At 41.2% G+C, this 27,861-nt stretch overlaps 1 protein-coding gene across 1 annotated transcript; it reads right to left on the minus strand.

Annotated features, from left to right (window-relative positions):
* Positions 1–2,246: 2,246 nt before the first annotated feature.
* On the minus strand, positions 2,247–26,215 carry zmp:0000001301. The gene is made up of 8 exons (XM_042346862.1): positions 26,144–26,215; positions 25,445–25,532; positions 22,666–22,714; positions 15,213–15,300; positions 9,655–9,755; positions 8,151–8,235; positions 3,610–3,713; positions 2,247–2,492 (listed from the first exon to the last, which is right to left on the minus strand). The coding sequence occupies exons 1-8, from the start codon at positions 26,213–26,215 to the stop codon at positions 2,282–2,284; spliced, it is 798 nt and encodes a 265-aa protein (XP_042202796.1). The 3' UTR covers positions 2,247–2,281.
* Positions 26,216–27,861: the final 1,646 nt, after the last annotated feature.

Genomic DNA, 27,861 nt, shown 5'->3' on the forward strand with positions numbered 1-27,861 from the left:
AAGTATCTGGATGAAAGGTTACATAAAAGCTTTGACTGGCCCAATTGTTCTTCTTGTAACAAGTGAATATATTTCTGACTGGCAATAATGTACAATAAAAAGCTGCATCCCTGAAGAAAGTTCAAAATATAATTCACTCTCCGACTATTAACGTCACTTGACACTGACATAGAAGGACCTTGAGTGTATTAGTTCAAAAGTGCATCGGTTTGCTTTGCCCTTAAAAACGGTGTTAAAATAATGGGTAGAGAAATAAAGCCACTCTGCATGGTTACAGGATTTTTTAAAATCTCACCCATCATCTGCTTTCTTCCATCACAGCAGACGAGCAAGGAATTAATGTTCCTGGTTGAAGTTTCAGCAACAAATATGGGTGGATCACATTAAAACATCGCCTCAGGGGAGAGAACTGATTCCTAGCGGTCTATTGAGAAGGCATCGAATTCTTGATGAATTACTGCCACTGGATGGTGGGGGGATGGTGGGATGGGTCGAGTTCACCTTCCCTGCAGCAAATCACAAGTCCTTTCTCAGATAGCTCATTGGTTCGGAGGTGATAAACATGGGGTGGTGTCTGATGCTAGCTCTCCAGAATTGTCCACATGTGTTTCTAATCCAGAAGAATGCTTCTGTGTTCCTAGTAATGTTTGTGTGCAGATCGCCTCATAAGCGAGAGACCTGGGTTCTATTCCTGGCAGGGCGAAATGTTGGGCAAGTTTACTTACTCCACGCACCTCTGTTTACCCAGCAGTAAGTAGGAACCTGGTTGTTAGTCGATTGGTGGATCGCTTTTCCGGGGATAATAATCTCTCAAGAAAAAGCAATAATAATTTGGTCATTCAATCAATGACTGTTTGTGGGACACTGCTGTGCGGACTGGCCTCCACGTTTCGCTCACAAATATACAGTCAATTCACTTTACAGCATATTCTATGAAGCGCTTTGAGATGTCTAGAAGATGTGAAAAGCGCTGTATCAAATGCAACGATTGTTATTATTATTATTAAATACACAGTCACTACAATTTGCAGTAGATTCTGTGAACGGCTTGTGACATCTTGATGGTGTGAAACAGCACTATATCAAAGGCAATTATCATTATTTATGTCCCCAAATTATATATACTTATTATATTTAAATCATCTTCCCAGAACCAATGATTATCCCTGCATCTGAGAATATATATGTGTAAATTGGGTTGTGGCTCCTATTCCTACTCTTACTCCCAATACTTTAAAGATTTTAAGAAATTGACCACTGTCAATCACTAGCTTTTGATTAGTAAGTTTTTAGCCAATAATTTAAGCCAATTTAAAAAATTGTCGCTCTCATCTTCTAAATTAGACAATAAGCTAGAAATGTAGAAAAGCTTAAAAGTCAGACTAGGAAGCACAAAGGTTCAGATACAGAAAAGTCAGAAAGAAGGTTAGAATTGGCAAAAGAGAGTTAGATACATAGACAGCAGTAGAAATTATTTTAAACCCTACATTTTGAAAGAGACAGAAAGAGAGAGCATGGAAAGAGAGAAACTAAAGGTGATGGAAAGTACTGGTAACATTTTAGTTTCATTTTAAATTGTTTTTTGTATTTCTTTTAAGTACTTTGGGGTTATTGTTACAGTAATAAAGCTGTTCCTGAAGTTTGAGCACTGTTCTTTTAATTATTTTACGTTTTAGTGCCTCATCCATAACAATAATAACAATAATAATACTTGCATTTGATAACAATACCTTGTCATGAGAAAAATTCTCATGACAAGGTATCTCAGTGCTACAGAGTTTTCTGTATTGTGATCATGCACGTGTAATGAACTTGACAGCCAATTTGCACACAGCAATGTCTCATAGATATGAGGGAAATGATCAATCTATTAAGGGGGAGCGAGTTGTTGGCCATGACACTGAGAGAAAAAAAATCTCCCTTTTCTTTTCGAATAGTGTCATTGGTGTTTTAATGCCCATCTGGCAGATAGGGCCTTGATTTAACATGTCATCTGAACTGTCAGCCATGAGCTCCAAGACCCTGACATGTGGCTTGAACCCACATCCTTGTAACCCAGAAGCTAGAGTGCTGCCAAATCAGATCGGTTAACAATTATACAAACACAGATACGGTAGAATTATTATATATATTACAACAAAAATCATACATTCAGTATTATGGTTTAAATCAGTATAACAAAGTGAACCAGTAATGCAATCTTGTTATTCAGGTAATCATTATGAACTACTCTTGGTTGCAGTTACTTGCAGAATGGGTTATTGGGTTACTTATCGTCTGTCTATTTGCTGAAAAGAAATGGACTGCCTGACTTAGCAAGAGGAAAGAATTCCACCTTGTCTGGGAGTTTTAGTTCTATTTCAATCTCAGGATCCAGCAGCAACTCCTCACATGCCCTTAAACTGCTGCATGATGGAGAGGAGCTGCTGGCTCCGTTTCTGCAAGTCTTTCTGTTCTTCATGCAGCTTCCCTTGTTCCTGCAACAGCTCTGCCTGCAAGAGGGAGAATACGGGAGATTAATAGGTGAGCCATCAGTATCCCTGAATGAAAGCAAACTATCTGACCCATCACTTGCATTAGCATTCTTTCTTTTCTTTCTCTTTCCAATAAATGCTTGAGAAAGGCAGAGTGTGATGTGATGATTAGTGCCAGTAATAATGGTAGGACATTCTGCTCTTGGAGATGTCCTAGTTATATCTGCTCCAGAGGATTAATTAACTGTAGGATTGCTGACAGGAGAAACTCCATTCCCTTTTTGAACAGTACCACTTAATAGTGACAACTGTGCCTTCTGTGTGCCCCTTAACCCTTCCGCTCAATTATCAGTGGCCATGTTTTTAGCTACTATGTCCTGAATTTCTGGAACTCTGCCTCAAACCCTCTGGCTTGCCCTATCTGCCCATTTTCAGATAGCAACTCAAGACATTCCTCTTCTACCGTGCCAAAGATTATCTTCCCTTTCTCCCCGGCTCTGCCCACACTATTGTTAAGCACTATATAAATGGAAGTTGTTGTTATTGTTGTTGCCACGGGGTTCTTCAACACCCACTTGAAAAGGGAGGCACAACCTCAGTTTAATGTTTCATCCAAAGGACAATACCTCCAGCTAAGCAGAACACCCCAGCACTGTACTGGAGTGTCAGCCTGAACCATGAACTCAAAGTCTCCATGAACCAGGACTTCAACAATGTCACCCATGATGTTACACCGCCGGCTGATTTAGTCCAAACCAATGTAGCCCCCTAAGGGGGCTCATATTCATGGCTAAATTTTAATAATGTAACATTAACTGTATTTAGTTATCTCTTTGTTGGAAATCATAGAAACATAGAGTTATACAGCACAGAAAGAGGCCACTTGGCCCATCGTGTCTGTTCTGGTTCTTTGAAAAGAGCTACCCAAATCAATCCCACTCCCCCGCTCTCTCCCCATAACCCTGCAAATTTGTCGTCCCCAAATAATTATCTACTTCTCATTTAAAAGTTGTTATCGAGTCGGCTTCCACCACCCTTTCAGACAATGCTTTGCAGATTCGAACAACTCACTGTGTGAAAATCCATCTAGAGTTCATGAGAACATATTGCCCCTGGACTAAGCTTCTAACCTTACCTTTTGTCTGCAGAGCTCTTGTCTTTCTCTGTCGTTTTCCTCAGCTCGAGCTTTAAGCCAAGCTTCATTCTGGCCTTATGTTTTTCTAGCATTTCCTGAAGCTCCTGAAAGACATTGATGGATTGGAGATCAACTTTATGAACACCAAATGAGCACTTCATCACCAGAATACTAAACAGCGAGGGTTGAAGTTACTCCTAACAAATTTCAGTTTGGCTCAGTTTGTAGCAAATCTTGCCTGTGGGTCAAAGGTTGTTTGTTTCGGCTCCACATCAGATTTATAAATAATCTAGGATGACACTCCAGTGAGGGCCTGAGGATGTGCTACATTGTTGGATGTGTCACCCAACAGCTAAAATCCTAAATTTAGATCTTGTTCTTGTGTTTCAGTTACAGTAGAAGTTAAAGTTACTATGGCAATATTTTGAAGTGAATGCAGGGAGTTAGTCCAGCCCAGCCAATTTTCCTTCTTCAGTAATAGACAATTTGGGTGTTGATCTCAGTGCTGTTTGTGAGACACTACTGGTGTGAATTATATGCCACTTTTGGCTATTTAACAACAGTCAGTACACGCCAAATGTAAGCAAAATACTGCAAATGCTGAAAATATGAAATGAAACAAATAAAACAAACACAGGTTTGAACCCTCACTAGATGGATGGTAGGTACAAGGAACTCCCTGTGAGTTTCCCAGTGGGCAACACATCTCAGCATGAAATATGTGAGAGCATTACCACCCTCTTCCTCTCTGCAACTTGGGCACACATCCCTTCCTATTGAACTATGGTTCCATTAATTTGAGGTGCGAAGTTTAAGCAGCAGCTGTTGCCTCTCTGCAGGCCATTCAAGGTGGATTCCAGGTGCTGGATGTAAGAACGTGTGTTAACAAACCCGGACTCCAGGTAACGCCTTCCAGTAGCTGTTGCCCGAAGCCTCAGAGTTTCCTCAACAGCTATCAGGTGGGGCATCAGCCTTCAGCGTGGTGGGAGGACCTCTACAGGACAGCTTGTGACATGCCAGCCACCTTAAGGTCCAAGTCCAATGCCGTGTATCAGGTTTATTCAGCACCAGCTGCTTAATCCAGGTCCTCGTGTGAAAGGGTTTAGCAAATAGATGTGCCCACTGTGAAGCCGACTCTAGTTCCAGGGTGCTCAGTGACAGATCTTCTATTAATTCCCCTCCTAATTCGCACCTACAGCTCTTTGAGTATTGGAATTCAAATCTACTCAAGCAAACAATAAGCTTTATAAAAACAGAAGTCGCTGGGAACACTCAGCAGGTCAGGCAGCATCTATGGAGAAAGGAAAGTGAGTCAACGATTCGGGTCCATGACCCTTCATCAGAACTGGGCGTGTGTGCAGGGGGGAGGGGGGTCGGCGGGAGACAATTGGCAGAGAATGAAAATAAAAATAAAATACACAACTCAAAAGCAAACAAAACATTTCTGTCGAGAGTTCTGAATTGCCTGAATTGACAGTTTGGCACAGAAACGAGGCAAACTTTTTTTGGGAAAAAAACCATGAGCCAAAGCTCTGTGGAAAGTTTTAGAGCACAGCTTGAGAGTTGTAGATCTGTTTTTTTAAACAAAATATATGATACGTAGTGAAAAGTGTGTTATGAATGTGGTTGTAAGAATGTTTTACTTTCTGTAATGGAAACTACAGTCGCAGCCTTATAGCTTGTTCATGCCACAGACCAGTTATTTGGAAGGAAGAGCAAAGCTCAGTGTACACTAACTTCTGGCAACAGATTAGTCTGCAAAAATATCATCTTAACCTTTACAAATGGAATCAAATCTCACATTGAGTGATATGGCATGGAAACAGACCGTTTGGCCTACAAAATATATAGTCAATTCACTTTATAGTATATTCTGTGAAGCGCTTTCAGATGTCTCAACGACATGATAAGGTGGTCTATCAATTGCAAGGATTATTATTATAATGAGTCCATGCCGGTGTTTATAGTTCATACAAACCTCCACCCTTCCTGCCCATCCAAGGATGTGAACCACTTTGAGACATCTTCCTGATGTGACAGGTGCTTTATAAATGTAAATCATATTATATACCTCACCTATAGGCAGGCCAATAGACTCTGCCTATAGGTGAGGTATACAATACGATAGTGCAATGTGTGTGTGTAATGGAGGGTGTGTTTGTAGCGGAGTGTGTATAGTGGAAGGTGTGTGTGTCGTGGAGGGTGTGTGTGTAGTGGAGGATGTGTGCATCGTGGAGGGTGTGTGTGTCGTGGAGGGTGTGTGCGTGTAGTGGAAGGGTGTGTGTGTGTGTAGAGGTGAGTGCTCTAACCACTGAACTACAGGAATCCACCTAGTGGAGGTGTGTGTGTGTAGTGGAAGGGGGTGCGTAGTGGAGAGGAGGTGTGTAGTGGAGGGAGTGTGTGTAGTGGAGGGGGTGTGTGTAGTGGAAGGTGTGTGTGTGAGTGTAGTGGAGGGGGTGGGTGTGTGTAATGGAGGGGGTGTGTGTAGTGGAGAGTGTGTGTATGTGTAGTGGAGAGGGTGTGTCTGTAGTGGAGGGGTTTTAGCGGATGCCACACTTTTCTATTGGCCCAGTTTATAGGCCTTTATTGCCTTCACTTCACATATGCATCATGTTTTTCTCTTAAATACATTGATGCTTTTTGCTTCTACCATAGCTTCTGGGAGCAAGTGCCAAATTCGTATCACCATCTGCGTGAAGGAGTTCATGCTGAACTCCCTATCAGATTTACTGCCAGCTGTCTTACATTTATGCTTTCTTGGTTTGCATTTCCTTAAGCAACGCAATCTAGGAAGCTTCACATATCATTGCCACCGTAGCTTCTGCACTCCTCCAGAGCTAATTAATAATAAAAAATAATCCTTAGATTTATACAGAACCTTCCACTTCAGAAGGGATGTCTCAAAGTCCTTCACAGGATTTATTCTAAAGTGATTTTGTATTTTGTAGACAAATGAGGCAAGTGGTGCAGCACAGCCCCAGCATTGCATTGGAGGGTCAGTCTAGATCATCTGAGTTCAAAGTCCCAATGTGGGCAGTAAATCTTCTGAAGCTCTTTAAGATGTCTTCTTATCTCATTTCTGCCTATTAAGCATCCATTTTCACTAATCAAATGCCTCAGATTGTGCCAGTGATCTAATGTTAAACATTACAAAGAACTCATTGCAATGGTTTATTCTCATATTGTAGTTTTGACAGCTCATAATTCTTGAGTTTGATATAGCACCTTAATCACATTGTCAAGATGTCTCAAAGCCCATCACAGGTTTTAACTGTGAAGTGTAATCACTGTACATTTGTAGATGATACCATAGGCCAATTTGTGCACACAGTAATGTCTCACAAACAGCTAGGAAGTGAATATCCAATTTTATTTAATTTGGGGGTTTGTTGGGAGAAACCTTCTATAGTGGTGTGTGTGTCGTGGAGGGGGTGTGCGTCTAGTGGAGGATGTGTGTGTGTGTAGTGGAGGAGGTGTGTGCAGAAGCTCCCTTCTCTTTTCAAATCATGGCAGGGAATCTTTAACGTCTACTTGAACAGGCAAACAAGGCCTTGGTTGAAGTATCATCCTAAGAATAGTGCCTCCAACAATGTAGCGCTCCCCCAATAGTGCACTGGGTTGTCAGAGTCAATACTGTCGGTACTATCAGTTGGTACTTTTAGTTCACAACTGTGCCAAATTTGAGTGTGTTCAATAATAATTATAATAATCCTTGCATTTGATATAGCGCCTTAGCATATCTTTGAGATGTCTAAAAGCGCTTCACAGAATATACTGTTAAGTGAATTGACTGTATATTATGTGGGCAAAACGCGGCGCACAGTTATGTTCCACAAACAGTCGTGGATTGAGTGACCAATTTTTTTTAAAAAAGCAATTATTACCCCCGGAAACATGATCCGCCAATTGACTAACAGCCAAGTTCCTACTTACTGCTGGGTAAACAAAGGCTTGTGGTGTAAGGAAACTTGCCCATCGATTTGCCCTGCCGGGAATTGAACCCAGGTCTCTCGTTTGCGAGGTGAGTGCTCTAACCACTGGGCTACAGGACTCGGTTTAACAACAACAACACTACATCTGTATAGAGCCTTTCACGTCAGGAGGACGTCCCAAGGTATTGGACAATCAGTGTTTCGGACCGAGCTGGGGATCAGGATTGGGGAGAGTGGGGGAACGAGGGTGATTGAAGGCATGGTCGAAGAGGAGGGTCTTGAGATAGGTCTTGAAGGAGGAAAGGGAGGTGGCGAGTGGGACGGCCTGCGGGAAGGAGTTCCAGAGGGTGGGGGCAAAGTGGCTGAAGGCCCACCCGCCAATGGTGGGGCGGGCAAGGCGGGGGACAGGAGGCAGGCCGGAGTCCGCTGTTCACTCCTAAATTCGTCAATTGCAAGGCAGGAATACAATTTTCATAAATGTGACAACTTTTGTTGATGAGGGCTGGGGTAGTCATGCATTAACTTAAATGAGATTAGATGCTCACAATTATTCTTATGTCACTGATCCACAGCGTTACAGAATTTTGTATGTGCTGCTGCTCCTCTCACCTGTTGCTGACTTCTGTACTGTTTATCATAAGCATCTTTTTCTTTCTGGAAAGCAATTCTAGCTTGATTAAGTTCTGTTTTCTCACTGTGATAATAAAACACAATACGAATGTTATTGGTAAATCTGTACCTTGTTTTACATGACAACAGAAACATTTTTCTAGTGTTTATTACAAAACTGCTCAAATTTAGGCTTTTGCAAAGTTTTCAATTTTCCCCCACTTGTTTTACTTGTAGATCTGGTTTGCTTTTAAACCAGTTATTTGATGTTTTCATTTCAGGACCCAAATCTCCTGCCTCAGTTGGTAGCACTCACGTTTCAGAATCCGAAGCCTATGGATTCAAACCACAGGTCGGGACTCTGAGGTTGTATAATAATAATAATCTTTGCATTTGATATAGTGCTTTTCATGTCTTTGAGACGTCTCAAAGCGCTTCACAGATTATACTGTGAAGTGAATTGACTGTATATTTTGTGGGCGAAATGCGGCAGCCAATTGCATACAGCAGTGTCCCACAAACAGTTGTGGATTGAGTGACCAAATTATTATATTTTTCTTTTGTTTTGTTTTTTTCTTGGGGGATTATTATCAGGCATGTGGTGTAAGGAAATTTGCCCAAGGTTTCGCCCTGCCGGGAATCAAACCCAGGTCTCTCGCTTGTGAGGCGAGTGCTCTAACCACTGAGCTATAAGCGTATCAGCCTTGAGTATATATACTCCAATACAGTGCTGGGGGATCATGGCATTTTCAGAGCTGCTGGCCTTTACACAGAATGTACAGCAGAGAAACAGGCCGTTTTGCTCAACTAATACTATTATGTGTGTCAACCTATGTAGTGGTAACCGTCTAGCCTCTGAATCAGAAGATTGTGCGTTCAGGCCCCACATCGGACTTGGAATCCCATCATCTAAGATGACACTCCAACACAGTGCTGGGGGTTGTTGCATTATTGGAGGCGCTGCCCTTCAAATGTGACGTTATACCGAGGTCCCATCTGCCTGTCCAGGTGGATGTTAAAGATCCCATGGCACTATACGAAAAGAGAAGGGAGTTTCTCCCTGTTTCCTGACCGATGAGTTTCTAAAGCTTTTCATGATTTTTATGGCTTCTTGCTCCTTGAAGGGACGACTGCCTCATTATAAATTGTCATATATTAGACCCTTTTGACAGAAAGATGGATGAATAGTTGTTGTTCAATTAATAGATCAGTCATTAAAATAATTCAATTAATAGATCAGTCACATCAGACCGCTGAAAGACGACACTCTTACAATGCAACACTCCTAGACTGTGAGCTCAAAGACCTGACATGGGGCTTGAACCCACTTTCTGACTCAGAGGTGAGAGTGCTACCAACTGAGCCAGGTTGACACAGTTGTGTATATTTTAGAAGTTCAAGCTGCAGTAATTTTAGGCTTTTTATCTGAGTGCATTTATCTCTATGACTGAAGTCAGTTTTGGACTCACAACAATTCCACTAAAACATCATTGACATCACATACGTGTTCAGGTTTTGAAACTCAATGTCCAGCATAGCAAAAGCACGAGTGATCATTTCCACAGCTTGCTTGTGAATAGAGCTCAGATCCCGGGGTTCACTTGCCTACAAATACAAAAAAAAGAAAAATGGTAGTAAACTTTTGCTGTATTGTAGAATTTGATTTGAATGACAGATTATTTCTCTTATTTCGCTGTAGCACTGTTGTGTATTGGGTAGAGCACTCGCCTTGCAAGTGAAAGGACCCAGGTTTGATTCCCGGACAGGGCAAAACCTGTGTAAAGTTTCCTTACACCACACGCCTCTGTTTACCTCGCTGTGAGTAGGAACCCGGCTGTTAGTCGATCAGTGGATCACCTTCCGGGAGTAATAATCCCTTTAAAGAATAATTATAATTAATAATCACTCAATCCACGACTGTGTGTGGGACACTGCTGTGCTCAATTAGCTGCTGCATTTCGCCTACAAAATATACAGTCAATTCACTTTATGGTATATTCTGTGAAGCGCTTTGAGACATCTCGGTGACATGATATGGTGCCATATCAAATGCGAGGATGATTATTATATTATTATGCAGCTACTTGTGATCTTTTTGTGTTCTCCCGGAATCCCGACTTGGTGAGTTTGTGATTCCGCCCAGTTCATCACAAGGAGATACTTGGGCATCTCTGCATCAGTGGAGGAAACAAACCTATACTGCTCTAAGGTGCTTTCCATTCAGCTCATAAAGTGCTGAAGCAGTAGAGTGGGCAAGACAAACACTGACTTGTTATAGCATCAAAACTTCTCAAAGCACTATGATTTGTTCAACATGAGTTCTTCGCAAACGAGAGGACCCAAATTCGATTCCCAGGCGGGCAAAGCCTTAGGCAACTTTCCTTACTCTGTACGCCTCTGTTTACTTAGCAGTAAATAGGAACTCAGTTGTTAGTCAGTTGGCGGATTGCTTTCTGGGGATAATAAATCTCCCCCCAAAATTTGGGATACTCAATCCACGACTGTTGATAATTATTTTGGGAGGACAAATTTGCAGGGCTATGGGGAGAGAGCGGAGAAGTGGGATTGAATTGGATAGCTCTTTTCAAAGAGCCAGCACAGACACGATGGGCCGAATGGCCTCCTTCTGTGCTGTATAATTCTATGATTCTATGTTTGTGGGACATTGCTGTGCCCATTGGCTGGCGAGTTTCACCCACAGAATACTCAGTCAATTCACTTTACAATATATTCTGTGGAGCACTTTGAGATATGATAATGTGCTATTATTATTATAGAATGCACATTTCTGCAAGAGGGTAGAATAATAAATCACACTGGCAATTGAAAACAACTGTTTTTTTTGTTGCCACTGTGTTGAAAAGTGAAACAATCCATCTTTCTCTCCACAAAACTGCTCATTGTTCTCCTTTTCTTGTTTTGCATCCTCCCCCATCCTCTTGACTACTTTCACAGTTAAAAAGGAAAACTGCCCAGTTTAAATAAATAAATGTCCACTTTAACTCCATTCACCTACAAAATACACAGTGAATACGGTAAAAAAAACTGTGAAGTGCTTCAAGGCGTTTTGATGATTATAAAGTGCTATATCAAATGCAAAGATTATTATTATTACTACCACTATACTATTATTATAATTATTATTATTACTAACCCAACCATGCATGGACTTTACATCGTTCTCATTTTGCTCAACTGAGCTTTAACAGAGTGATTCTTTAAAAAAACTATGGTATTAAATAGTAGTATTGTAGTATGTTCTGCAACATTCACCCAGAGATAGTGAATCAGTCATAATGAGCTGTACTATCAACGTCACCAATGTAAATTTCCACTGGGTGGCAGTGGTAAGTGTGGGCTGTCACTTGTTTTTTGACTTTTTCCCCCTCTGTGATTGTAGACAGTAAGTGCAGCTGATCTTATCATCTGATTTTCCCCTTTCTTGTTTTGGACTAATGTTATCAGAGATCAAGGCAAGGCACATAACAGGCTAATCCCAACCACTACTAGGAAAACTGAACACAGCCGTACACAGAATTCTGGCTTTAAAATGAGAAGCTTTCAATGTGGTATCTCATTTTAAAATACTATCTTACACAATAGGTGGAAATGCAGGGTTCCCCAACAAAATATATAGTCTGATAGAATGCTTTACAGTATATCCTGTGAAGGACTTTGAGACGTCCTCCTGATGTGAAAGGCGCTATATCAAATGCAAGGATTAAGATTACTAAAGAGACATAAATAGAGTATTTACAGAATAAGTAAAAACACACTAAAACAACAACAACTTGCATTGATATAGCGCCTTCACTCAGGATAGTGTCCTGGAGTGCTCCACAGTTGCGGAGTCTGACCTTGAGCCGGGGGAGAGGGAAGGGGGAGGTGACTGTAAGTACGATCAAAAAGGAAGGTCTTTAGCTAGGATTTCAAGGTGGGGAGGGAGGGGACAAGGCAGAGAGATTAAGGGAGGGTGTTCCAGAGCTTCAGGGCATAATGGCTGAAAGCACAGCCACCAATGGTGGAGCAGAGGGGGCGAGAGAAGAACAGGAGGCTGGAGACAGCCGAGCGGAGGCAGCAGGTGATAGAGTGGGAGGTAAGCAAATCAGATAGGTAGGGAGGTGCAAAGGCATAAAGGGATTTCATGGAATACAGCATAGAGAGAAATACAGCATAGATGGAAATACAGCAAAGCACCTTTCTGGTGTGTTTTCAGCAGCAGAGAGGACAATCACAATTTCTCATTCATCAAGTTCACAATTGTTTTTGTCATTCATGTGTCTGACATATACAGAAACGTATTACCAAACTGTGAGTTCCATGCCCACTCTCAGTTTGGGTTGGACGCTCTGAAGCGTGGTGATGGCTTTCCACGTGTCAGACACTCGGCTGACAAAAGAAAAAGTTCAGAACATTAGAGTCCTATCAAATAGCACTGATAATGTACAGGGAGGTACAGGTAATGTAAACTGAAAGCAAAGTTCATTGACTGTTCCTTCCAAACAGCCTCTCCAGAAAAACACTGACTGCTGCCTGTGTTGCCTGCCTGGCCTCTCAGATGGGTAATGGTATGTGGCACAGCATAAATTCTTTCCATTTAGCACTCTTGCCAAGGTACCGGTGGCTCATTGTCCATCACTCCCATAGTCAGTAGAGAAGCCTGCTTGTTGTGTCAAGTAGACAATGTTGTTCAGCAGAACTGATAAACGGACGAGAAAATACCATGAAATATCTGCACTTATTTTTGTATTTTCCTGACCATTTCCATATAATTCCTTTTAGGGGCTAATTAACATGACATCAGCGAAAACAACCTACTGAATTCTGACAGCACCTTCAATCATCTTCCGCCTAACCACCACAGCCATTCTCCACCCAGCTTAGGCTCCCACCTCGCCTCCGTAAAACTGTCTGATACATGCTCCAATGCAAAAGGCTCTACATGTGTAAATTGTTGTTGTTGTCGCGGGCCAATGAGCTTGGAGGGCAAGTGGTCCAGGAATGCTACCTTGCATGAAGGGCGCTATATAAACGCAAGTTGTTATTGTTGTAGTTTGGGCTGAGTTTGGTAGCCTGGGTTCTACCAGTCATGATTTATGGCATTGTCCTGACCATGAGGGAGGATTTTTTTCAAAGTGTTGCTGTACTCACTTTTGAATTAATTTACTTTAAAGCTGCAGAGAATGCCCCTTTGCAAGTACTGTAGTAATTGACATTTCTATTGTGCTAAAGTATAGATTACACTGTTTTGATCTACAGCATAATAAAAGATTTGTTGCAATTAACAATCTTTATCAAAAGGCAACAGTTAAAGTTTCAGCAAAAGCGTTCCATGCAAAATACCATGTTCGCTGTATATTTCCCATTCAGCATGTTATTGTTTCTCCTGGCTGCTCTATCATCATCATCATCATCATCATCAGTGCCTGTCAGGTTTCATTTCATCTGTGGAGTCCTGTAGCTCAGTGGTTAGAGCACTCGCTTTGCAAGTGAGAGACCTGAGTTCAATTCCAGGCAAGGCAAAACCTTGGGCAAGTTTCCTGACTCCACACACCTAATAATAATCCCTCCAAAACCCAAAACAATAATAAATTGGTCATTTTCAATCTACGGCTGTTTGTGGGACATTGCTGTGCGCAATTGGCTGCCGCGTTCGCCCACAAATATAGTCAATTCACTTTACAGTGTGTTCTGTGAAGCGCTTTGGGACGTCCTCCCGACGTGAAAAGCGCTATATCAAATGCAAGGATTATTATTATTAATATTCATCTGGCTCAGTTAGTAGAATTTTCACTTCTGAGTCAGAAGGTTGTGGGTTCAAGCCCCGCATTGGAACTCGAAACTTGCACCATCTAAGATGCCACTAGGTGCAATGCTGGGGAAGTGCTGCATTGTCAGAGGTGCTGACTTTCAGATCTAATGTTATACTGAGGTTCTATCTGTCTGTCGAGGTAGATGTTAAAGATCCCAGGGCACTATTCAAAAAAAGAAGGGATGTTCTGCCATTCAATTAGATAGTGTCATCTGCAAACTTGGATATAAAACTTTCTATTCCTTCATCCAAGTCATTTATATATATATATGGCGAAAAGCTGAGTTCCCAGTACAGACTCCTGTGGGACACCATTTGTCACGTCCTGTCAATCAGAGAATGTTCTTTTTATCCCTACTCTCTGTTTCCTGTCTCCCAACCAATCACCAAGCCACGTCACAAGGTTACCTCCGACTCCATGCGCTTCTATTTTCGCTAATAATCTTTTGTGCAGAACCTTTTTCAAATGCCTTCTGAAAGCCTATATATAACTGCCATCCATAGACTCTCTCTTATCTACCATTTCAGTGACCACCTCAAAAAATTCAACTAGATTAGTCAGACATGACCTACCCTTCACAAATGCCTTATCCATGCTGACTCTCTTTGGCTAGCTCATACCTGCCCAATACGTTTAGGAAAAGATATTTTTCAAGACTTTACACTGGGCCCAAGTGTCCGACCTTCTCCCGATGTCCTGGCCAACAATCTCCCAATTGTCATTCACTTTATGGCTGTTTGTGGCACGTTACTGTGCGCAACATGGCTGCCACTTCATCCACTAAATACACAGGCACTACACTTGATAGCATATCCTTGAAGTGCTTTGAGCTTAGGGGTTGGAATCCCAGGAATCCCGAACCCAGGATCCCACATGATAAACATTATGCCAAAGATGGATGAGACAGGTGGTAGCTATTTACATTACAACATAAGAATTGCTGGACGAAAGAAGACCAAGGTCAGTCCAGTTTGTCTTCCACCATCCTGGCGGTTGCATGCACATGTTATGTTCCAAACTATATATTACATCCCAAGAAACTATTTCCTAAAAGAATGTTACAAACATTGCATGGTCTCAAAATAGTTTCACAAATAACACCCAATTAAGGTAAAACATAATATCAAATTTTACAAACCAATGATCTTTTTCTTTAAACCTCTATTTATTAATCCTGAAGTAAAGGAGATGGGTAGAAGAGAACCAGTAGCTTGTGAAGAAGTGCCACAAAGTGGATTGATTCACTTACTGGTACTTGGGGTGGAGAGTCTGTTCTGGCGCTGCTCAGGAGTTCTGTCAATTCATATCTCACCTTTGGGATCTTTGTAGGCGAAAACCTTTAGGAAAAGATATTTTTCAGGAGTTTAATTACATTGGCCCAACGAATTGCTCCTTCTCAAACACCCATGAAGATAATACCATATAAAGGCATCTCAAGCCCACACAATAACAGGCCAGTTATTTAAGTCTATTATAAGCAGGCATGTCTAACATCAAAACGCTTTAAGCTAGACTAATTCAAAAGTTGCAGAGAAGCTGAGGTCAGGCTGATTTTTCCCTGCTCTAATCCAGGTAATGTCTTAACTGCTGCCCCAATTGAGATCAGGCAGCTCACCCCAGATTAAGATACAATACTGCCTCCCTTCTATTAGTGTGGCTGAGTGCTCACCAACCAGTGCTTTTACACAACCAAGCCACCCAAAGAGCTTCTTTTAAATTTCCAAAGGCCTTAACAACCTGATGATGATCAAGTCATAAAATCTCCAGTTTAACTACGTAAACAGCACCAGAAGTACACCTCCACAGTTAAGAGGAGTAATTTTTTTAATTTTCATGGAACTTGTGAGAGCCGTAGATGATGAACGAAAATAAAGCATTGTACAAACCTCGCATCTCATTTCTGTCTCCGGTGGTGGGAGGGAGGGGTGGTGTGGGGGCAACACGCTGCTCTGGAACCTCAATTATCAACGGCATCAATGGAGCATGAAAAGTGCTACAATAAGGGTTTTCTTGTGTCAGGAGTGGGGAGGGGGAATGCAAAAGCTCATATTCCTGTCCGTTCACGTTGCCACCAAGGAGAGATGCGACACTGACGTGATGTTCCTATTTACAGATTTTGTTTTTTTAATTGCAATTAATTGGAGTTGGGTTTCCCAACAGACTGAGGTGCTGTTGTCTCTACTGGTTGTTTGTGGTTGGGAAACTGGGGGAGAAAATTGGCCCCTTAAGCTTCCTGTAGCATGAAGCCATTTCCTCACTTGTTGCTCACAAATAATTGCAGCACACCAGTATGAAAGCATGAAGGAACACATTAAATAAGTGTCTGAAAAATTATTCAGTGGGACAAACCTATGAATCACGCTGCAGGAATCTAGCTGTTTTTTTTCTTCCTTATTGTCCCTTCCTCCGCTCTCCTGAAGGGGTTTGCTTTTATTGGGCTTTGGTTTCATATGTAGTTCTCTCCTCCTCCCCACACTGGTGTGATCCCCAATCTCATCATCTGGCACCTCATCCATCCTTCAGAAGAAATGTTAAACTGAGACACCGTCTGCCTGTTCAGGTGGATTCCATAGCGCTATTTGGAAAGAGGAGGGAGTTTCTCCCTGTGTCCTGGCATTATTCAGAAAGGGAAGGGTGAATTGCAGCAGTCAGTTTGCGCATAACAATGTACCACAAACAACCATGGAGTGAGTAACCAATTTTATTGGGGGATTGTTGGCCAGGACACCTGGAGAAATTCCCTTCTGTTTTGGAATAGTACCATGGGATCTTTAACAGGACCTCGGTTTAACATCTCATTCAAGGATTATTATTTGTTTACGAATAGTACCAAAGGATCCTTTGGGACCAAAGTTTAACATCTTAGCTGAAGGACAGCTCCTCTCTCAATGTGATGCTTCCCCCAGTACCTCACTGAAGTGTCAGCATGAACTGTGAGCTCAAGTCCTAACATGGGGCTTGAACCCACAATCCCTGATTCAGAGGCGATAGTGGAACCAATTGAACAAAGCTGAGACCATGAAGCAATATGTTTTCAATGAGTCGCCTTGGACACAAGATTGGTATTGAATTTGGCACACACTGGGTAATAATCCAGGGGCACTATTTGAGAACTGCTGAATGTGTATTGCAGCTGGAGCAGTGCTGAGATAATTCCAGGCTCTCCTGCAGAAGGTCAGGGACTCCTGTGGATGGTCCTTGGGAGGAACCAAGAAGAAATTTAAGAAGTGTTCCCACATCTAGAAAACCATGAGATTGGGGTACAGGGAGCTGCCATCCTTTGCTGTGGGTGCTTCAACACACAGTTTATCTGATCTATTGGAGTAGAGCCTAATGAAGTCGATTTGTTTTCTTTACCAACTATGATTGGCGTCAACTGCTTCCCCCGTGACACTCCGGTTCCCCACCTACCTCCCCATACACCATACTGTGGGAATTGACATAATGCAAGCTATCCAAAGCCCATGAGGAAAATAGTGTAACCTGATCACACTTAGCAGCCACAGGCAGGAACTTTCAGTTCTGATAAACAGAAGAAACACGGAATATATGGGGACAAAATTGCCATGTTGTTATGTGTTACTTAACACATGCATGAAAATTTGTGATATGATAATTGGAACATGGGATGGTTCCCATGTGTGCCCCATGTGCCCCCATCTCCACCACCAATTCCCTTCGCCACAGTTCCTGTGAGAAGCTGGCTGTGGTGTGAATTGAACTTCTGTCTCAAGGCTCAAGGGCACTGGACTGCCAGTTAGTCAGATATCACATCAGCTTTACTTTGTTTTTGTTTAGTTAAACTGATATCTTGTTAACACTGGCTGGGATGGGATATCATCTTAACTAAACAAAAACAAATGTGAAATGTGAAAGTACAAAACACTCCCAACTCTGTTGCAATTTACATGTGCACCCTTGTGCATTAATTTAACTATGTACCATAATGTTAGTTAACACATCACAATTTTCGCCTCTCTTGTTTCTTAATTTTCACCTTCTTAATTGACAAATTAAAGTGGGACCAATTGCTTCATGCTGCATTTGGATAAATTGACTTTTCAACAATAATTGAAACAATATTTATTTCCTTCACCTTGTAGGTTGCTCTTCCTGTACATACCACAAAGGATTCTAAGCCATGAGAGATTAAGTGACCTGCTCTTAGTCCTCTCTTCAGCTAATCACTAAGTTAGTTGGTGAAAAGCTACTAACATTTGGGTGAAATTTGCAGTTTTAGATGGTTAAACACCACCAGTACCACACACTCTGGGGTCCCCAAGCCTTGGCTCTTGCCAACCTGCAATTAATATTCTCTGGAATTAGGTAAGCAGGTGCATCTTTCTGGGGGAAGAGTGCTTATTGCATGCTAGATATACGTATTGCCATGTATAGGTGGCATGCATGCAACTCTGTCTGGTCTGGATACTCCTAAGGATGTTGATGGGTTTCTGCATGTGTCAGACTGTCCAAAAAACAAAAGTGAAAAGTAACTCAAGCTAACTCATGATCTGCCTTTCCTGAGGGAGAGTACCTGTCTGCTGCTCTTTTGTTTCAAAAGTCAAATGGGAAATGTGCAAGTTCAAAACACTCCCAACTGCCTGTGGTGTTGCAATGTTGCTTTAATGACTTAATTGGCAATTGGACATTGACAATGAGAAGCAAGCAAATATAAAATAATTCTTGAGAAAGTGACTGGGCAGATTGTGGAAGTGTAACGTTTAAATAAAGGAACTAGTGAATCTAGACTGTGTTCTGGATTAACAAACATTACATGGAGCAAAGTTCCTTTCACACTAAAGTAACTTATACAGAAATGTTTAAGAATTACTTGATTCCACAACAACTAGTCCATCTCTTCACTCTCATATCTTCACACCTAAAATGTCACTGAGTGGAGTGAACCAGGAACTCCAACTGTTTTTTAGTTTTTTAAAAAAATGATGCCAAATTCTTTTTCTAATTTTCTCTCCTTTGGCATTGGCCTCTCTGCTCGCAGTCCCCATCTTCCCCTTTCTGTGAAGTAGTTCCATGGCTATGGTTGCTCTCTGGTACCCTGCACATGGCCATTGTTCATGTGTGAGCCTTTCTTGGTTAAACAGGTCAGTCTGTTTAACCAAGAATCACACTCGTGTTTGTTACCTGCACTCAGGAGTGAGACAAAAATATGTTGGCAAAGCCTTTGGCATTAACACAAATCCAGTGTCAAATATCCAGCTTTGCCTGTAATTTGTCTCTTATAAACACAGGAAACCCAGTTAATAGGTACATCTGGTCATGGAACTGAACTGAAAGCCTTGCCACTGCAATCTATAGATTGAACCACATGAATGGAATTCTGCACCAGCATCCACCACACTATACAGAATAAACCATATGGACTAAATATTGGGTTCAGGTTGTGCTCTACCCTGTACCAATAGATAGTGTTAACACATGTGCAACCCATGATTTTAACTTTTTAAAAGTTAACTTTTTGAGTGAGGGATTTGTGGGTTGAAACATACTGGACCAGTAATTTTGATGTCCATTGCGGGTAAAATTATGGAGACTTATTAAGGATAAAATCATGGAGCACATGGACAGAAATAAAATCATAAATGATAGCCAATATGGGTTCATGAAGGGGAGGTCTTGCCTCTCTAATTTACTGTTTTTCTTTTTCGGTGTGACAAGGGAGCTTGATAAGGATAAGGCTGTGGATGTTGTATATCTGGATTTCAGTAAGGCCTTTGATACAGTTTCTCTTGAGAAGCTGGTACTGAAAGTAAAGAAAGCGGGAATCAGTGGAGGTATAATTACAATGGATATTCAACTGGTTTACCAGAAGAACCCAGAGGGTGGTGGTACAGGGATTGTCATCAGACTGGCAAAATGTTACTAGTGGAGTTCCATAAGGGTCTGTTTTGGGACTTCTTTTGTTTAATATTTTTATAAATGATCTGGAACTAGGAGTCACAAACACAGTGGCGAAGTTTGCAGATGACACCAAGCTATTGAAGGTGGTAGATTGCGAAACTAAACAAGATAGGTTATGGAGGATTTGAACATAATGGGAATTGGGCAGATCGGTGGCAGATGAAATTCAATGTGGAGAAATGTAAAGTACTTCAAATGGGGACAAAAATTCCTGGAAGGGACTATTATTTGAATGGAAGGAAAACAATATGTATGGAAAATGAAAAGGACCTGGGGGTTCTGATTGACAATAAATCGAAGCTCTCCCAACAATGTTCTGTGGCAGTGAGTAAAGCAAACCAGATGTTGGGATGTATCAAAAGATTTATACAGTGGCAAGCCAAAATAGTGGGGCAATCCTACCACTGTATAAATTATTAGTGAGACCACACTTAGAGTACTGTGTACAGTTCTAGTCGCCGTAGTACAAAAAGGATATTGGAGAAATCGAGTAGATACAGAGGAGGGCAACCAAAATGAGGGAATGGAGGGACTGGACTATGAGGAGCGACTAAGTAAATTGGGCATGTTCACGCTGAAAAAGAGAAGATTGAGAGGAGATATGATTGCTGTCTATAAGATTCTAAAGGGGTAAAACAATATAGATCATGAAAGGCTGTTTCAACGTGTTCAGAGTAGTAAAACCAGAGGACAAGGCCTGCAATTGAAGGGGGGTAAATTCAGAACGAATCTACGCAGTGAGCGAATAGTAAACCTGTGGAACAGGCTCCCTAGGGATACGGTTGAAGCAGAAAGTGTTGATTCTTTCAAACACAGATTAGATAACTTTTAGAAAATAACATTATGATATATAGTACTTGGGTAGCTTGGGACATGTGTGCATGCGACCACCAGGAAGGTGGAAGGCGAACTAGATGGACCTTGGTATTTTTTTATTCTAGCATTTCTTATGTTCTTATGTAAACCCTATGTTGGGCCTTTGAAGTCGTGACCAAGGCTAACAATCCAATGCGGTGCTAGGGGAGGACGTTAAAGATCCCATGAGACTATTTGAAAAAAGAAGGGAGTTTCTCCCAGTGTCCTGGCCAACAATTCCTCAAATAAAATTGGTTATTCACTTTGGCTGTTTGTGGGACATTGCTGTGCGCAAATTGGCTGCCGCTTTCACCGACAAAATACACAGTTTCTTCACTTTAAGTAAATCCTGTGAAGAGCTTGAGACAATCTTCCTGATGTGAAAGGCACTATACCAAATGCAAGAAAAAAAATATTTTTGGTGGATGTGATCATTTTCACCTGTGATAATATCACATGATGGAATTCTGCCACTAACCCCACCCCAGCCCCACCCCCTTAATAACAGATCAAATAGTGTTAAACCTCAGCACACATCTTTTACCCTGTGCAGGGTTTTTCTAGGCAATGGAAGATGTAAGACTTGCTTGATTTCTACTTTGTGCTCTCCCAATCCACGGAGAGCTTTTCACTCAGCGAGTTGTTCGAATTTGGAATGATCTGCCTGAAAGGGTAGTGAAGTCCGACTCGATAACAGCTTTTAAGAGATAACTGGATAGGTATCTGGGAAAGACGGGTTTGCAGGGTTATGGGGAGAAAGCTGGTGATTGGGGTTAGTGAAAGTGACTTGCTCTGTCAAAGAGCCGGCACAGACTCAATGGGCCGAATGGCCTCCTTCTGTGCCGTAACATTCTATGAATCTTCTATGAATCTATGAAACATACATTGAGGAAATATTGAATTCCAACTGCAAAGAGTGCATGCGTCTGCGACCTTGAGACTGCTGCATCAGATTAAATGAGGCGCAGCGTGAATCTGATCAACAAACACAGTCAGCACCCAGGCAGAGCATGGAGCAGAACCAGGGCACTCTTGGTTTGACTGTGGTTAGGCTGGTGCAGCTGCACTTCCTGATGAGAATCTGGTGCTGAACTAAGCTCTGAACCTCTGTAATGATTTCCTCTCAAAATCCTGTTGTTTCTGTGTTACTCGTAATTGAATCTGCTCCTCAGTCGGGCCAATCTGACCGAAAGAGCCCTGAGACTGACTGAAACTGACAAGGCAATCGGTGGAGAGCTAACTGTGATCAGCATGAATTCTAAGCAGACTTCAAGAAATATAAAAGACATTTCAAGACTTGAATTATGTTTGCAGAACCAGGTTGGGCGTGTTATAATTACTTGTACAGGTCTCTCTACTGCTCTGAACGAAACAACTGGTTAACAGCCGCTATAACAGAAACTGAAGCCACAAAATACTTTTAATTGAAAACATGTATCCGTAAAATTAGTCATTTGTTTCATAGCTGTGTGCAATTGGACTGCTGCATTCGCTTACAAATATACAGTCACTCCATTTCACAAAAATCCTGTGAAGCACTACAGGACATCCTCCTGACATGAAAGGCACTATACCAAATGCAAGGATTATTATTGTTGCCTGCAGAGCATAAGGAAGTTCTCGATTCAAGGAAGGGGAAAAGGCCTTTAAGACCAGACTTAAGGCATAAGGGGTGAGAATAGCACATAGAATGTGTGGTGGAGCGACTTAAAATGTGCAATGAATAAGTGAATTTATGATTAGTACACGGGTCTGGTTTTTTGAACCCCTCAACTGCCACCGGTCTCTATGGCCACACAAAGCATTGAATTTCCCCTTGTAGACTGTGTTATTCATTGGTCTTCATGTTCACGGGATGCTGATTTAAAGGTAAAGCGGTGTCTTACTAAACAGCAAAGTTAATATGCAATGAAATGAACGCCACCTACCTATTGCTGACTTCATGGATGCCAAATTCTGAGAGAATCTCTTTCATAACTGAAATTAAAACAGAAACAATAATTCATACTCTCAGAACACATTGACCACTTTGAAAACTTGAGCATCTTAGAGGGGAAACACAGCAATAGTTAAGGTTGTGCACTTAGGCGATGATTGGCATAGCAAAGAGCAATAGGAAAGTTTGAGCAAGTACAACGAACTCCAGCACTGTTACAGCCACAAAGATGCTCTGAATATTATTATTCTCTAATATATAGAGTTTAGTTTGCTCTATTTTTGGAGCTTTCTCACTCGAGTGTTCCCATCGATGCTTTCAATGTCCCATCATCTCTAGGCATTATGTCACATCTTGCCATGTAACAGCTTCCTCCTAGACGGCAGGATCCCACACTAGTTACACGTGCCAAAAGCGCACGTGAGTGGATATGGGATAAGCTGTGGTGTCTAAGTTGCTGAATATCCTGCAGATACATCCTGTCTAGGTCCACACACTAAGAATGACCACTTGAGTAAGGTGCTCCTCAGTTTGAATCAGCGCTATGATAATTATAATAATAATAATCCTTTCATTTGATATAGCGCCTTATCAAGTTATTTAGATGCCTCAAGAGCTTCAGAGAATATACAATGCTGTAAAGTTAATTGACTGTATATTTTGTGGGAGAAACTTGGCAGCCAATTGCGCAAAGCAGTGTCCCGCAAACAGTCGTGGATTGAGTGACCAAATTATTATTATAGTAAAAATGTCTTTGGGAAGAATCATTATCCCCGGAAGCGATCTGCCAATCGACTAATAATTGGGTTCCTACTTGCTACTAGGTAAACAGAGGCTTGTGGCGTAAGGTAACTGGCCTAAGGTTTCGCCCTACCGGGAATCAAAACCGGAACCTCTTGCTTGCGAGGCGAGTTCTCTAACCACCAAGCTACAGGACTCCACATAAGAGAGGAGGGGAGCAATTGAAAGAAAAAAAAGAAACATCATAGAAGACTTAATGATCCATAATAAAGACAAAATCAATAACTAGATAATATTACAGGGTTCATCATGTAATCCAATATAGCCAAAGGTCCAACATTGTACATCTAAGTTATCCTTGTTTCCTAATTTGTTGAAATAAATAAGATTCATTGTCCTCAAACACACTGTTACAGATGGCTCTATGTCAGTATTCTCCACCTGTCAGTAACTTTACAGAGCATGCAAGTTCACATTTGGGATTTTCCCATTAAACTCACTTGCCAAGGTCTGCTAATTAGCAACCAGTAGCATTCAAAGACAGTATATTTACCAATAAATGCATCAGCCTAAATTTTAAAAAAAAATATGTGATAAAAAGTGCATATTGATTGAATTTAAAGGATTAGTGCAATGATAGAGATCAGATGTAATTATTAATTGCACGGGTATCATGTCTCTCTGGCTGGTGCTGTATCTGAGCTCCTCAAGGTCAGTACTGTAACACTGTGCAAGTCACTTGCACATGTTTGGAATCTTCCGCACAATGCAGCGAGCAGCAGACCTTGAGAATTACATTACAGTCACCAGATATTGTATCAGCCTCCTGTTGGCTTGACTTATTGTCCTTCAGGCCCAGCAAGAGAACTGTAGCGTGTACTTCCAAAGTGGGAGAAGCAAAATCTAAACGTCAATGTGGGTCTCTATGGCAACTATTATTTTTAAGAAGAAAATATTCTCATCACCAAGCAGACTTATCTCCTTTGAGGGATGTGTGATCATTTCAATTTATTTCGAAACAAACTGTTCCAAAAAAGACTCTACATGAAGTTATGTCATACCACGTACATTTTTCCGTATTTATGGCTGGGAAGTGATGGGCATCAGTTTTGAAGATGACACGGTTGGATTGGATGAAGAGAGCTCTTTGGCTCATTTGGTCTCATCCTTCCAGAATACTGACCCCATCACCTTCCCATCACTGTACCAAGTTGTATTTTTAAATGAGTGCAGCCTCCTGGCCTCAGCCACCCTTCCCTTTAAACTTGTTTCATTCATTAATTCCCCCTGGATAAAGAAATACCCAGAGTCCTTACTAAAATTGTCCTTTGCAATTCTGTACCTATGTCCTCTTGTTCAACTGTTTTGTTGCATCTGAAAATATTATTCTGGGTTTCGTTTATGCAAAAAAAAAGTGATGTGCATAATTGTACAAAATGTTGACAACACAAAGGACTGTAATCTTTCATAGATGGGCCACATTAGAATTTACAAAACATATTGATCCTTTTTTTCCCCTCTCTAACACACTAATGTTTAAAATCAGTAAATGGCTTAATAATGGGTTACTACCATATCTGGGGACTTTTGCTCGAAATTGTGTAGATGTGATCATGTAAACAAGATCTATGCATTCTCATTCTGTAAAGCTCCCATATTTGGTTGAATTAATAATATTATTATTTGCTTCTTTTGGTGCAGTAGTTTGAAAGGTTAAAGTAGAATCTTTCATTTTGTTAGTGAAAATAGACATAGCTATATCATAGCTGGCTGCCCAAGGGGAATGAATCACTGATAAATTAAACAATTTCAGGGGCTTTTCTAAGTCAATGAGCTTTAACGTAAAATAAGTGTTATAGCAAGCATCTTTATAATCATTCTGAAATATTGCTATTGTTAATGATGAGCATGAAATAGGTCTCAATGAGGCAGAATGCCTACTTACAATTATGAATTAGCTTGGCGATTTTAATCATTTTAGTTTTGACATATTGGTACTTCAACATTCCCATCACAACAAGGAGACTTACTCGGCTGACGGTCAGATGGATTTATTAACTTCATCACCCTTATATCATTGAATTCTTCCTCTTCATTGACTCCACCAAAAATGTAGAGCTGAAGAAAAGTTAGGCACAAGTTAGTCTTTCTTTCATTTCCATTTATATACTTATCATGGCAATGGCATGATATTCAATCTTAAAAAGTAATGACTCTGTGCTATTTGCTGAGAGTTATTTAGATGCAAATACCTCTTGCCATTATGAGTGTTATGAATGGAACACCCATTAAATCAAGGTCATCCAGTTATTGAAAAATATTCAACAACAATAACAAATTGCGTTTATATAGTACCTTTCACATCCAACAGAATAAAGTTCCTCTCATTATTAAGTGACATGTGCTTGAAATCTCGTTTTAAATGCAGATCATCATCACACTTTACAGCAAAGGGAAATTCTCCCCATGTTTTACCAAGAGCTACAATCTCATCGAAAAGGGTTGAATTTGTGGAATTTCTTAATATATTTATTAATAAGAACAGCTTGGTTATCAAATTTCAAAAGCATTGTTTATGCTGAGAAATGTTCTTCAGGCCATTTAAGTTTTTAGAAAATTGATAATCATGTATTTCATATTAAGAAATCTGTGGAGATATACCAAAAATTAGATGGACGATCTTGCTTGTCAAGGTTACAAATGACCTCTCTCTCTGCGACTAGGGATACCTCTGTCTCCTTGTCCTCCTGGACTTCTCCACTGCTTTTGACACAATGGGCCATGCCATCCACCTCAACCATCTCTCCTCTTCACCTCCCCTTCATCCACTTCAATGCAACCTTCCTGTTCAGGTTAAGTCCTACTTGACCCACCACCCCCATTATGACTCCGCTAATGGTTTTGTCCTCACCCGTACCAAGCTCCACAATCCCATCGCTTCTGGCATCTTGCCTGGCTCCACTGGCTCCATATTGTAGTACAGATTGATTTCAAGATCGGCATTCTCACTTTCAAATCACTTCACGCCCTGGTATATCCCTACCTCTCTGATCTGCTCACACCCACCACCTTTGTTCAGCTGGCTCAGGTCTTATGGATGTCTCTTGTCCCCTCTGCTCCGCAATTGGCAGTTGTGCTTTCAGTCACTATTCCTCGAATCTCTGAAACTCCCTGCCTCAATCTTTCCATCTTGCCCCCTCTTTGCCTGTCTTCAGATCACACCTGAATAGTTTCCTCCTGGACCGAATGTTCGGTCACGTCCCTTCTCTTTCCAATTCAGTGATAAACAACTCCGCTGTTAAGCCCTCCAAGGTGCTAACCACGTGAAGGGTGCTATATAATGCAAGATATTGTTGTTGCTTGAGCAATCTTGGCCTTCATTGGTCACTCCCCACACACTGTGTTCTTGATTTCAAACTTATCACTACAAGTAAATATCCAATGGAAGAGAGAATTAAAACTTAATTGGGCCTTTTCACCCTCCAAGTTGCATTCCTTATCTTCTCTTTCTGAAGAGCAAAGATGAGGGAACAACACAGTTGCTGTGGGACATTGACTGAAATGAAATTCATTGGAGTCCCAATGAGGGCCATAAGTAAAAGGGGAGGCAGATCCAAAATAGTTCCCAGGCTGCATAATGATTGCACTAAACACTGCTACCGTGTAAGTTGAAACCGATCTCCTAGTGTAGCTTTTATTGCATTGAGCACATAATGTGCTCTATTAAGTTACTTATATCACTGTGTAAACCATGTCAAATGGGTAACGCTCACACCAGTGTGATCACTTCACTAACACCACTGAGCTCTGCTCACTGAAGGTGGTCTTTCTGTCTGGACTGGCAACATTGGAACACAATCTTGACAAACAACAAATAAATAAAAAATGAAGACTCATTTCTGAAGTTAAAAACAAGAACCTCAGAATCACTGAGGGAGATTAAAAAAAATCTGAGCCCCATCCTCCTCATTGAAAGCAATTGTATTTAAAATATTTTTTCTCTCCATTGGCGTACACCTCCTCATACAGAGGTCAGTTCCAATGCACTGATTACCCTGTCCATGTAGACTTGAAGTGAGTGTTGGTAGCTACTCAGTACAATACAATTTATACAGTGCCTTTCAGGAGCAGGCAATCTCAAAGTGCTTAAAAAGCTGTCAAAGTGCCTTTCTATCTTCACTTGGTTGTTATACATGTGCATGGTGGTGAAGAGGGACTATAATCCAGTTGAATTTAAGCTTTCAGACCCAGGGAAAGACAAGGGCTAATTTGACCTTCCCATGCAGTCCCTGGTGATTGTGAGAGATTTTGAAAGAAAAAGAAAGGAAAGAATCTTACAAATAGTCGGTCAATGTACTCACATGACTGTGAAGAATAAATGCTGCATGGTTGTGCCTGCATGCAGGGGAAATTCCAACGTATAAAGGCACCTTCCATTTCATTTTTG

This window comes from Callorhinchus milii, unplaced genomic scaffold (genome assembly GCF_018977255.1).
Source record: "Callorhinchus milii isolate IMCB2004 unplaced genomic scaffold, IMCB_Cmil_1.0 Scaffold1, whole genome shotgun sequence".
Lineage (NCBI taxonomy): Eukaryota > Metazoa > Chordata > Chondrichthyes > Chimaeriformes > Callorhinchidae > Callorhinchus > Callorhinchus milii.